The sequence below is a fragment of the Phocoena phocoena genome, chromosome 16, assembly GCF_963924675.1.
Source record: "Phocoena phocoena chromosome 16, mPhoPho1.1, whole genome shotgun sequence".
Classification (NCBI taxonomy): domain Eukaryota; kingdom Metazoa; phylum Chordata; class Mammalia; order Artiodactyla; family Phocoenidae; genus Phocoena; species Phocoena phocoena.
The window spans coordinates 38,029,387-38,043,021 of NC_089234.1; the positions used below are offsets into that span (position 1 = coordinate 38,029,387).

Consider the following 13,635-nt stretch of genomic DNA (forward strand, 5'->3'; position numbering starts at 1 on the left):
TGATAAGGAACATTTTCTGGGGTCTGTGCAAAAGTTTAACAGTTTAAAGATATAAAAATATTTCTCCCTCACTTTAGGGAAGCCTTCAAAACTTCTCCAATTAGTGATGAACTCCTGAGAGCCTTAATTTTTTTTCTTTCTGGTTATGAAATAAATTAATATATATCCATCATAGAAAACTTAGAAAATACAGAAAAGCCCAAAATTGAATTTAAAAATCATCCATCATCCTATCATTACTTTTTCTCTCTCTTTTTCAAAATATGTAAAGTGAAAATCTCCCCTTCCCCTTGGTCCTGCTTTACCCCTGGAGGTAGCCCCTGCCATCTGCAGTCTGGTGCACATGCTGCCAGAGATTTCTGCTACACACAGAAGTAGGTTTGCGTTTTTAAAGCAATTATTACATTTTATTTTGTTTTCCAGAATTATTCTATACATACCGTTCTGCAGTTTGCTTTTTACTTAATAGATATATTTTGGGTATCCTTCTGGGTCAGTGCATATTTTTAACTACTGCATAATATTGCAGTAGTTCAACTTTATAAGGTGTTTCTATATCAACAGATATCAATAGAAGATGATAAAAATTTTCAACTTTTCAAAACTATAAACATGCTGTTTCCTGATAATCCTTAATTATGTAAGCAGAGGAGGGTAGGAGCATTAACAAATGCCATAGAGCCAGGCTACGTACCAGCATTCATTTCTTTACATTTCTGTTTGAGCTCCAGAGGTGTCAGGCGGTATTGGTCCAACCCATCATTCCACCGTATTCTCTCCAGCACCTGAAGGTCACCACCAACCAGCCAATCCCCACTTTCCATCACCATCTAGAAAGACCGTTATTAAAGTTGTTAGTGATTAATACTGTTTACCATTTTATCTAAAATTTTTTCTTTTTCTGAACCAATCTTGGCTTACTTGAAGAACTGCCTTCAGTTCTTCAACATTTCAAGCACAGTATTATCAAACTTGTTGGTCTCTCAAATCCTTTATTACTCTTAAAAATTATTGAGGACCTGCAAAGAGCTTTTGTTTATATTGGTTATATCTATAATTTTCTGTATTAGAAATTAAAACTTAATTCCCTTAAAAATATTTATCGACTTAAAACTAACAATAAGTCTATTAAATATTAACATAAACATTTTTTTACTGAAAAATATTTTCCTAAAACATAAGAGAAAAATGGCATTGTTTTACATGTTTGCAAATCTCTTCATTATCTGACTTAATAGAAGGCAGCTGGATTCTCGTATCTACTTTTGCATTTATTCTGTGGCAATATGTTATTTTGGCTGAAATATGTAAAGAAAATTCACATAATGTGCCAGGCACTCAGTGCATGCTCAAGGAATGTATGTTAAAGAAGAAATATTTATGGATAGGTAGTTGGAAAAGGGAAGAGTATCTGAATAGCCTTTTTCTATCATGTGGATATTCTTCTTTGATATAAAATATTAAATAACCTAATTTAAAAATCAGCAACTTTAACAGACATTTTTCCAAATATGATGTACAAATGGCCAACCCAACAGGGATATGAAAAGATGTTCAACATCACTCATCACTGGAGAAATGCAACCTCACACCCATTAGTATGGCTACTATCAAAAACAGAAAATAACAAGTGTGGACAAGGATGTGGAGAACCCCCTTGTGTACTGTTGGTGGGACTGTAAAATGGTGCAACAGTATGGAGTTTTTTCAAAAAATTAAAAATACAACTACCACATGATCCAATAATCCAACTTCTGGGTATATATCCAAAAGAATTAAAAGCAGTGTCTCACAGAGGTTTGCACAACCATATTCATAGCGGCACCATTCACAATAGCTAAAAGGTGGAAGCAACCCAAATATCTATTGAAAGATGAATGGATGAACAATGAATGTGAATGATGTACATACAATGGAATATTATTCACCTTCACAACAAAGGAAATCCAGCCAGAGACTACAAGGGGGATGAAGCATGAAGACATTATGCTAAGTGAAAAAGCCATTCACAAAAAGATAAATACTGTATTTTTCCACTTACATGGGTATCTAAAGTAGTCAACTTCATAGAAAATAGAATGGTTGATACCAGGGTCTGGGGAAGGGAAAGAGTTGTTGTTTAATAGGTATGGAGTTTCAGATTTTCAAGATGAAAAAGTTTTGAAGATCTGTTTCACAACAATGTAAATATACTTAATTGAATAGTACACTTAAAAATGGATAAGATGGTAAATTTTATGTTACATGTTTTTTACCTAAATAAGTAGATAGATGGTAGATAGATGATAGACGGATGACAAGACTCATTTTTCACTGAGGTCACTATAAATACTCTACTTTTCAATACCCAGTCTCAGTTGAAAAAGTGACTTCAGGGAAGGGTGGGTAAGGAACAGAACATGGAGACTTTTAGAAAGAAGCATCTATACTTTGTCCCACACTTTAGATGGCCCAACTCTGGGTCTTCAATTGTGCCCCTTCTGTCAGGGCAAGGAAACCCTGGTGGGCAGGCCCACCTGAAGTCTGCATTTACTCTCCACCATGAGATATGTACCTGGGACATTCAGCCTGGGGTGCCCACAGGCAGACCCAGAGGGCCTCCACAGCATGGGGCAAGGCCAAGCATAGAAAGAGAAGGAAGGGTTGGCTGCAGGCCAAGAGCCAGCTGTCCACACACTACCATGTTCTGGAACAGAACCGAGAAGCCTAAATTTGAACCTGGCCTTCCAGATTGTGATCAAGGCATATTGCCAAAGTAGAAAGATAAAACATATTTAAGTTTATTAGTTAGATAAGTAACTTTTAAATATGGTATCGGGCTTCAGCTCATATTGTTACCCTGGGTTGCACAAATATTAGGTGTGAACCTGGTGTGAAGAATGGTCAAAGTAATGAAAAAGAAAAGCCTGACAGTGTTTGATGAAAGGAGAGGGTTAGCACTTTCCTTGACAAGGATGGATGGAAGAAGCCCTCCTTGACAAGGATGGATGGAAGAAGCCCCAGGCCTGACAACACACATATGGGTAATGCATTGCCACCTACTTTGTGACATCTAACCATGGTTTTTATGTTGTACATCTGAAACTTATACATTGTTATGTGTTCATCTTATCTCAACCTGAACAAAGAAAAACATGACAACCCTTTGTTTTTTCTATAAACTTAAATATGTTCCATATGACGCTGCAGTGCCGCAAGTCACGACTGAGAGCAGGTGTCTCTCAGTCATTGAGACAAACATCACAGAACGTCTTACTTCTCAGTCAATCATAATTGTGCAGTCATTCCCCTGATCAAATTCCATAACTGCCTTTTGCAGTGTCCAAGGACAGTGTGGCCAGCCTGTAATGGCAGCAGAAAAGAGGGAGGCAAGAAAAGGGGAGAGAAAGCTGATTGATTTATGACACCAATTCAGAAGACATCAAGGTGGTGATGGTATACCCCTGGTTCAATTTCCTGTCATGGCCAGATGTTGGAGTTTACAATGACTTGCATTCCAGAGGTTTTCAGGGAATGGGAGGTTGGGCTAGAGCCAGGGTTCTCAACAGAGGGCGATTTTGCCTGTCCTGGCGACACCTGACAATATCTGAAGACAACTGTGACCATCACAACTGGAGTGGGGAAGGGTGTGTTATTGGCATCTAGCGATTAGAGGCCAGGAATGCTTCTCAATATCCTGCATTGCATAGGACAGCCCCCGAAACAAAGGAAACCCTGGGTAGAGAAAGGGTGATTTGCAAGGGATTTGCTTGTTTTTTCATGGCCCCCCTTCTAAACTCTGTGCTCAGGAAAATTACTTAACAAGAATATTGTCAAATACCCATACCTAGACATTTACTTTCTCCTCATTGCTTAAACTGCAGATAAAATTTTGAAAGAGTTACCCCAAATCCCTGGGCATGCAGTAACTCATTCTGGGCACAAGGGGTCCACCCTATATTGTTCTGTTGGCAAAGGCAATATCGAACCTGTTTCATTCACCAGCCAGCCTAAAAATATATCTGGAGAACAATGCTGAAACTATGCTTTTGGCATTTCTGGGATCAGGAGGGACAGAGAGCATCTCTGTCCCCAAGGTGGCTCAACTGTCCCCAGAACTGTGGTCCAGCTATCAGGAAGGGAGGTCCAGTGGCTCTAATTTCCAAGGGCTTTGTGGCCCATAAGTACCCACTTCCTTCCAAGCCTCCTGCCAAAGGCAGGTGTGGGACCACAGCTAGAGTTTGCAGAACTGGACACACGTGTGAGGAACAGGCTTTAAGGGAGTCTAGTGAAGCAGTGAAAGAGAAACGGGGCTTGGAATCACAGACAACAGGAATGCAAAAAGGAGAGAGGATGAGCTCAAACACTAGGATGAAGACTAAGAAAGCTATGGTGAACAGGCTGAAAGAGGGCAAGGAAAGGAAGAGTGGAAATAACCTAGAGAGGAAGAGGGAACGTGCACATCAGGAGAGGAGCTGCTGAGGGTGGGAAGGTGTGACAAAGAAAGTGAGGAGGCAGGAGTGGAAGGAACAGTGTCCTAGGCTGAGGGACCAGCACATACAAAAGTGTGACAGAGGATGATATAGTGACCAGCTGAGATGCTGGAGGGGAATATCTTGGGCGGTGGTGGTTAGAGGTAGTAAGGTGAAGTCATAGCTTTATGTGAGCTCCCAAATAAAGCTTGAACGGTCCACTCTAGCTGAAGAATTGGAGAGGGGCTTCGAGGGGAGTAGGGCAAGAGACAGGGAAGAAATTAAGTGCCCTGGCCCAAGTTGCAACAGAAGTGAACACCTTCAAGCAATACCTAGAAGGCAGAACTGTTAGGACTTGGTGATTGAATGGACAAGGGAGAAGAAAGAAGGAAGAATGATGTCCAGTGTGGTATATATGTACAGTGGAATATTAGTCTTAAGAATGAAATAATGCCATTTGCAGCAACAGGGATGGACCTAGAGATTATCCTACTAAGTGAAGTAAGAGAGAGAAAGACGGGACTTCCCTGGTGGCGCAGTGGTTAAGAATCCACCTGCCAATGCCGGGGACACGGGTTCGAGCCCTGGTCTGGGAAGAACCCACATGCCACAGAGCAACTAAGCCCGTGCGCCACAGCTACTGAGCCGGTGCTCTAGAGCCTGTGAGCCACAACTACTGAAGCCCATGCGCCTAGAACCCGCGCTCTGTAACAAGAGAAGCCACCACAATGAGAAGCCTGCGCACCGCAACAAAGAGTAGCCCCTGCTCACTGCAACTAGAGAAAGCCCGCATGCAGCAATGAAGACCCAACGCAGCCAAAAATAAATTAATTAAAAAAAAAAAAAAGAGAAAGACAAGTATCATATGATATCACTTATATGTGGAATCTTTAAAAAAATGATACAAATGAACTTATTCACAAAACAGAAAGACTCACAGACTTAGAAAACAACCTTATGGTTACCGAAGGGCAAAGGTGGCAAGGGGAGGGGTAATTTAGGAGATTGGGATTAACACATACACACTGCTATATATCAAATAGATAATCAACAAGGACCTACTGTATAGCACAGGGAACTCTACTCAATACTCTGTAATAACCTATATGGGAAAATAATATGAAAAAGAATAGATTTATGTATAACTGAATCACTTTGATGTACACCTGAAACTAACACAACATTGTACATCGACTATACTCCAATATAAAATAAACATTTTTTTAAAAAAGAAATAATGCCATTTGCAGCAACATGGATGGACCCAGAGATTATCATACTAAGTGAAGTAAGTCAGAGAAAGACAAAGATGATATCACTCATTTGTGGAATCTAAAGAATAATACAAATGAACTTATTTACAAAACAGAAACAGACTCACAGACATAGAAAACGAACTTATGGTTACCAAAGGGGAAGTGGGGGGGAGGGATAAATTAGGAGTATGGGATTAACAGAAACACACTACTATATATAAAATAGATAAACAACAAGGATTTACTGTATAGCACAGGGAGCTATATTCAACATCTTGTAATAACCTATAATGGAAAAGAATACACACACACGTATAACTGAATCACTTTGCTGTACACCTGAAACTAACACAATATTATAAATCAAGTATACTTAAATTTAAAAAATAATACTTTGAAAGTAACACAGAAAATATATTTTTTTTCAGAATGCCAGGAGATGTACACTCAAAACTGAGGAAATTCATTATGGAAAATAAATGTTGTTGATCTCATGATAAAAAAAGAAAAGAAAAAAAGAATGACATCTAGGTTTTGGACATGGGCCACTGTTTGGATGGCAGAGCTGTTCACGGAGATGGGGGACACAGGAGGGGGACAAGGCTGGGGTTGCCCATGTTGAGTGCGAGATGCTTGCAGGGTATATCCAGGTGGAGCCACACAAGAAACAGCTGCAGATAATTATCTAATGCCATGGTTCTCAACCTTCACAGAATATTAAAATCACAGGGAGCCTCAAAACCCATAATACCCAGAACTGAGCCCAAGCCAATTAAATCAAAGACTGTGAGGTAGAGATCCAGTCATGGGTAATTTTTTTTTTTTTTTTCTTTTTGCGGTACGCGGGCCTCTCACTGTTGTGGCCTCTCCCGTTGCAGAGCACAGGCTCCGGACGCGAAGGCTCAGCGGCCATGGCTCACGGGCCCAGCCACTCCGCGACATGTGGGATCTTCCCGGACCAGGGCACACCTGCATTGGCAGGCAGACTCTCAACCACTGCGCCACCAGGGAAGCCCCGGTCATGGGTAATTTTTAAAGCTCCCCAGGTGATTCGGTTGCTCTAACGATGTGGTCTTCATTGAAGGGCTAAAGGATATATATAGAAACTCTCATTCCTATCCTTCATTGGGAAGTCATACTCTGTTCTCCTGGTTTCTACATCTGTAAAGTGGGAGTAATGATTCTTAGGTGCTTCACAGGAACATTGTGAGAAATAATTACCATTTGAAAAAGATCTGAGATCCCTGGATGAAAGGCAACAGGGCTCCACTAAGCATTATTTTTACAAGTTTCACCCGCTCCTCTCCTCATGCTCGCATCTGTGACACGTCACGTGGTTCCATATTAGTGAAAGAGAGGGTTGGGAGGATTTGAATGGAAGGTCAGGGTACTGCAGTGAGGGGCTATGCAACAGAGGTAGACCGTTTCCTCGGTGACTCTGACCATTTTCCATGCAAATATAACTCCCAGTGCCACATGCAAACACAAGGAGGCCCATAATTACTTTTGGAAGGAATTATTGTTGGAAGGTTTGGGGTTCTAAAACCAAAAAAAACATGTTTAAGTTTTACTGTGAATTTCAAGGTGCTAAAAAATGTCCAGTGAAGACAGTTCCTTTCTCATAAACACACCTTCAGTGCTCCAAGTGTAGCTTATACAGGGTGAGTGGTTTTCTCTCTGGTTATCCATGGCCCATTTCTCACCATTAGCTCACTAGGAATGTTTACAGAGTCCTTCTAATGACCTAATGCTACAGAGTCCCTGACTATATTTTCAAGGCCACAAATCACAGCCCCACTCTCCCTGCCATCGAAAACATTCTGACCTCCAACTGCCAGCACGTGATGCGAGACAAGATAAACATAATTGCTTAGGAGCTTCCTTAGTTGTTTTTTTTTTTTTCTTTTAGTGCTAACCATGGATGTTAGGCCCAAAGAGTGGAAATATCTGAGCTGGCATGAAGAAAGGCCACTATTCTTTAGGTCACTGAGTGCAGATGAGAGCCCAAACCTAAAGGATTATGATCAGAAAAGGAATGAGACAAAGATATAATTAAGGCTCACAACACAATTCCTCGAATAGCTATTGTCCAGTAATTTCAAGGCCTGTCTCCCAGCCTCTTGGAGAGAAAATGTTCTGATGGCTCTGAGCTTATCTGCAGGGTGGCTAATTGTGTCCAATAAATGAGGAGCTGCTTTGCTCCCCCACTGACCTCTTGTGTTCCACCAGGGGCCTTGCAAAAGCCCTCCCTACTTTGCAACATTTCACAACTGAAAAAAACAAAACCAAACCAAAGGGAAGTTTGTCTGACAGATTTGAACCGGTTTATTCAAACATCCATTTTGTACAGTCACAGAGCTGGAAGAGATCTCAGAGTTACTGAGTCTGGCCCCCTCCTTTTATAAATGAAGAAACTGAGGACAAGAGAGAGGACATGCCTTGTCCAACCACAAGGCTTTTTAGAGTCTCCTGGGTCTCAGATGGTTCTCTATTACCTTTGAACTTTCTGAAAGTTAGTTATTCCAGCTAGGGAATCACTAGTATATGTCTTTTTAAATTTCAACCCTAATGCTCTAATCTCAGATAAGGGCTAGCTTTTGCATTCAATTTCACATATTTTTCTTTATGGGAAATGAACCACACCCAACAATTCCACTCCCTGCAATCCCACCCCATCACCAACAACAATTAGAAGCTGTGAAGGAGGCGGAGGAATTTTAGTCTACTTTGCCGTTAGGCAGATCGACTCCAAAATAATCCTAATCAGATGAACACATTTTTCAATCCGATGAAAATGCGGTATTTTCCCTCCGGAAACTCTGCTGCTATCTGTGCTTTTTGTTTATTGAAACAATGTCACCCACCCACCCCCACCCCCCCCCCTCCCCGCACAACAGCCACAGAGCATGAACTTCCAGTCTCTTTCCAGAGCTTAGCTGGATCCATTCTGTAGGAAGAAATTGACTTCCCTTGTGAATTTCAAAATGGACAGGGCTGCAAGCTCTGGCTGTGGTTTTGTGCATAGCACAGCTATGATTCTGGTTCTCCCCTCATGATGTTAAACTAAATTATCTCCCCAGTCCAGTTGTTTCCCATTTAGCTGAGGGAGTCACAGCCATCACAGGATCTGAGGACTCAAGAGACCGTTTAGACCAGCCCTCCAACAAAAAGTCATTTCTTTGCCCTATCTAAAAACATCTCCCCAGGCAAAGCTTGCAGGACCTCCCTTAGAAACACATTCTTCCATCTAACCTCCGTTTTTCTAAGTCCTTCGCGAAGGAATTAAGAATTATTTTTATCCTAAATTGAAAGAAAGACCTTCCAAACGTTATGCCACTTACTTTGATGTAGGGGTGTTTTGCACAGGTTGTGCCCCACACATGGGAACAACGCTCCTCTTTTCTGTGTTCGTAGAATTCAGGGTCTCGTAAGATAGCCACCTTCCGTCCTCCGTGTGTCAGGACAAACTCGCTGCACCCTTGCAGCCGTGTCTTATCGTCCGCGGAGACGGGCAGCACGACGGGGATGCTCATGTTAATCACTCCGTCTGTGGAAAGTGCCATTTGATGCATGAATGTGGGATACAAGGTGTGGGCTCCTTTAAAGGGGACTCAAACGTGCACAACGTCTCTTCCAGACATTTCCTGCAAAAGGCATTAAGACCTAACTCTAACATGGTTATGTTGGCTGCACTAGTTTCTCTAGCGTCTGTGATAAATCCTTTAAGAGGCTTCTCAAAGCAAAAGATGGAGCGTTTGTGAAAAACGGACTGTTTCAAATTGTAGGGGTGGCTTCAGTAAGTGATTTGGGGGTGGCTCCCGAGGGGGTGGCTCCCTTCGGAGTTCTTTTTCAAATTTGGTCGTGACCTCAACACACTAGGAAGCTTAAAGTCTTTAAAAATCCAACTAGATAAAATAAAGGTTGGCAATGCCCTGCATATCTGCGAATTCCACGCCGGCAAATTCAACCGCCTCGTGGATAGCAAACCTTATACAGGATCCACCTTTGGTTGAATCGTGGATGAGGAACCCGCAGATGCAGAGGTTGGACTGTGAGGCTGCAGCGTCCACAGATTTCGGTATCTGCATTGGGTCCTGGAACCAACCCCCCTCAGATTGGGAGGGATGACTGATTTCTTAGTGAAGCCAGATAATGTAAAAGAAATCACACAGCTGTTTCTCCCCTTTTGTAATGGGGCCCTAACATTCTAGCAAATATGTCAGGCTTTCAGTTGTACTTACAGTGAGAAAATGGGGGCACAGAATTAAGTGTATAACATTAAAGAATATCAGGGAGATTTGGGGGGAGTTCCCAAGTTCAAGACTCAGAAGGGAATGAAAGGAAAGTGAGTAAAAACAACATTCAATTTGTTACCCAATTGAAGCTCGTACTGCTTGCCGCTCCACCGGCCAATAAAGGGAGAAATGAGTTGTTGGGAGAAGGAATAGCAACTTTATTTGGAAAGCCAGCAGACCGGGAAGATGGTAGATTCGTGTCCCAAAGAACCACCTTCCCTGGAGTCAGGCTTCTTTTATAGTAAAAGGGGAGGGGATAAAGTCAAACATTTTCTGGTTCCCGTCAGACTCTGAGGGGATGTTAATTTCTTCCTCCCTGCGGTCATTCACAGGTGGGCTTAGTCAGGATGTTTTCTGTGAGCTAAACAAAGGTCTTTTAGCTTAAACTTCATCACATGAGAGGCAGGGTTCCCAGCGATGTGCCATTATGTATAATTTAAGCTTATAGGCAACATCCCTTTAGGGATTAACTTGTAAAAGCAATAGAATAAAAAGGTTAAAGTAAAAGAAACAGATCCAATGTGGAGTAAAATTTGTTCTTCCTTATTACAAACTCAGGATTTCCAAAAGAGGAAGCAAATGCTGTTATTTATGGATTGGAGAAAATGTACCATAGATTAATGAAGTCTTTTAAATCTAACTTTCAAAATCCAACATTTAGACCACTTCTGATAGAGTTAAAGATCTGAGTTCTATTTCTTTGGGGCATCATACTCCCCCATTAGCTATGAAACAAAAGTCTACAGGCATATCACTTTGCACATTTAAAATACTCTCCAAAAGTTACTAGGATATAAAGAATGTCACAGGATATATACAGCAACTTCCAGCAATAAAGAAATCCCATCCATCATAAAATCCTGCAACCTGCTCTGGGAGCCTCATAAACAACAAGGAAGATACTGTACACAGAAAGTATGAGTTTCCTCACTCAAGTAACTCCTTTGTTTCAAAGTTCACAGACAATAAGAGTAGTCCAAGCAAGCCCTGTGCAGAGAGCACTAAACTCAAAGCCAAGCGATCTCCTATTTACTACCTGTGTCACCCACCTTCTCTGTCCTCAGTTTCTCCACTTGGAAAATGGGATCATAAATAATATGTATATCCCTGGGTTGCTGGGAAGAGGCTTTCTGTGGATAGCATGACCACACTGCTTACAAAGAGTGCCTTGAGTGCCTTGACCAAAATAAAGTAAAACAAGATGCAAAGCAAAAGGTGGGCTGGGTGCTGGCGGAAACCCAGCTCTGCCTGCAACGTGCTTGCGGTGCTGCCTTCCATCAATGACTCTGGGTTGAAATCCAAAGAATACTCCACTTGCTCGTTGCCATCGCCTCCTTTGGTCCACTAGGTTCCAGCCCAGCGTAGCCTCTGATCCACCTTCATCTTGGCCTTGAGTGAAAATCCCAACTAAGGAAACAGCAGTACCCGACAGGTTGTCAAGAGACTAATCTGTGGGATGTTGTGGAAGGGAGTTCTACCGAGTAACAGTGCCAGCTGATCTCATACACCTGTAGCTACAACTCCACACAGGTAAAAGCAGATTTACTGGGGTTTCCCTATCATCTTAATCAACTTTTCTAATACATAAAATTATCCTACAATTTAACTCTGTGCTGAAATAGCCTCCATAGCTTTAAACATTGACTCGGGCTTTCAGCCTTTTTCTATCATGTGCTTCAGCTCTGGTGGGAACCACCCTGATTATTTTACTGCAGTATAACTCATTTGGGAAAAGAGTATCGTAGTTTTTTAGCCACAGTTAGTCCAACACTTAACTTCATGTTTAATTGAATAATCTTGCTTTTGCTTTAAATAATTTTCAAGCCTGTTGTTTTAACCTTGTAGATATGCTTATCATTTGTTTGGGACTATTTCTGGGCAAAAACAAATACTTTAGATTGCTTAATTCGTCTTTTTCAAGGAAAAACAGCAATGATGAAAACAATACTCAAGATAAATGATATCTTCAGAATTTTACCTTTTTCTTCCAGTACAGTGCAGAAGTTTAGAATTGCAGCGAGTACGTGTTTATTCCCAGTTTTATAACCATCAACTGTCATAGCTTGAAATTAAATTCACGCATAATTACTCATCACAAACGGAGCACAATCATCCACAGTCCAACCAGGGGCATCCACTTTAAACTGTATCTAAAACTGATGTGTCCTTCATCAATTAAAAATGTTTTATAAATGCAATAGAAAAACATTTCCAGATTTGTGAAACAAAATGGGGACCAACACTCAGTAGAAGTAATTAACAGAGAGGATCATAAATTTTTAAAATCTCAGGAACAAAATGTGCAACAGAAATTCAGAAACAAGTTTAATGTGTCAGCCAAATAAAACATTATAAACAACAGCTGCATCTGATCCAGAAATTTCCTGTTACTTGGACTCCTGTCAACAGAAGAATGCAGCATTATTCTATTATAACTGGTTGGATCATGAACTGTTAGCAATTCCAACTAGTTCATTTAGATTTTTTTTTTCTAGTTATGTCCTTACCATTTCTAGTTAATATAACATATCTAATTATAATAATTTACTTATAAAGTTAAAGTACATACCAGGAAGGAACATGCCTAGAGAAATACAAACAAAATTAAGAAACATATTGTTTTCAACTTTCCACCAAAATAATAGTAAAGCAACAATGACAAGGAACAAACTCCTACTATGAAGCTTCATACATACAACATACAAAGATACTGAGCTTTTTGTTACTGTTATTTCTAAAAATAGAGCATATGTGACAGCAAAAAGCTGGTGAAACCAGAATTTATATTGAATAATGTCCAATACAATCCAAAAGCATTTTAAAATAATGATGTTTTTATTTATTTATTTATTTATTTATTTATTTATTTATTGCCGTACACGGGCCTCTCACTGCTGCGGAGCACAGGCTCCAGACACACAGGCTCAGGGGCCATGGCTCACGGGCCCAGCTGCTCCGCGGCATGTGGGATCTTCCCGGACCGGGGCACGAACCCGTGCCCCCTGCATCGGCAGGTGGACTCTCAACCACTGTGCCACCAGGGAAGCCCAATAATTATGTTTTTAAATAATTATAACATATGTCAATAACCCCTCCAACTTAAGCAAGAAGTTGTCTCTTACAAATATGTGATGTTATAACTACCGTCAGATGATTCCAAACCAGGCTTTGGGAGGTATACAGGCAAACTGCTTTAGAATGTCCTAGAATTCCAGATGTTTAGAGGACATGAGAGTATGCCCAGTCCCAGGATAACCTGGATTTGAATCCAGGCTTCGAGGGAGTTATTTAACCTTCCCAATACTTATTTCCTCATATGGACAAAATACCTTCACAGTGGTGTTATCTGGATTAAATGTGATGTCCTATGTCAAGCACCAGGGTCAGAACACATTATGTGCTGAATAAATGCTGGCAGTATATAGAAAAGCTCTCAAGCCCTGACTTGGAAAGTCAGAGCCGCAGAAGACTTGCCATTAAATGATCAGGTCTTACAAGGCTGCTATGTCTTAACCCTACTTGGATGCCACCAGTCAAGAACATAAGCTTGAGGTTCCATTTTCAAATTTAGATGTGACATTTATCATTGGAGGATCTATGACAGCCCCCCCAAATTATATATCCAGTGAGAAA

The 13,635-nt window shown here is 41.0% G+C and overlaps 1 protein-coding gene and 1 pseudogene across 1 annotated transcript in view; one reads left to right on the plus strand and one right to left on the minus strand.

Annotated features, from left to right (window-relative positions):
* PAPSS2 (3'-phosphoadenosine 5'-phosphosulfate synthase 2) overlaps positions 1-13,635 on the minus strand; it is a 78,345-nt gene that overhangs the window by 2,876 nt on the left and 61,834 nt on the right. Inside the window, exons 8-9 of the mRNA XM_065893815.1 lie at positions 9,049-9,254; positions 695-830 (exon numbers count right to left, since the gene is read on the minus strand). Of these exons, the coding sequence (XP_065749887.1) occupies positions 695-830; positions 9,049-9,254 (342 nt within the window). The remainder of the gene's footprint in view (positions 1-694; positions 831-9,048; positions 9,255-13,635) is intronic.
* Positions 2,913-3,068, plus strand: LOC136136735 (U6atac minor spliceosomal RNA; annotated as a pseudogene).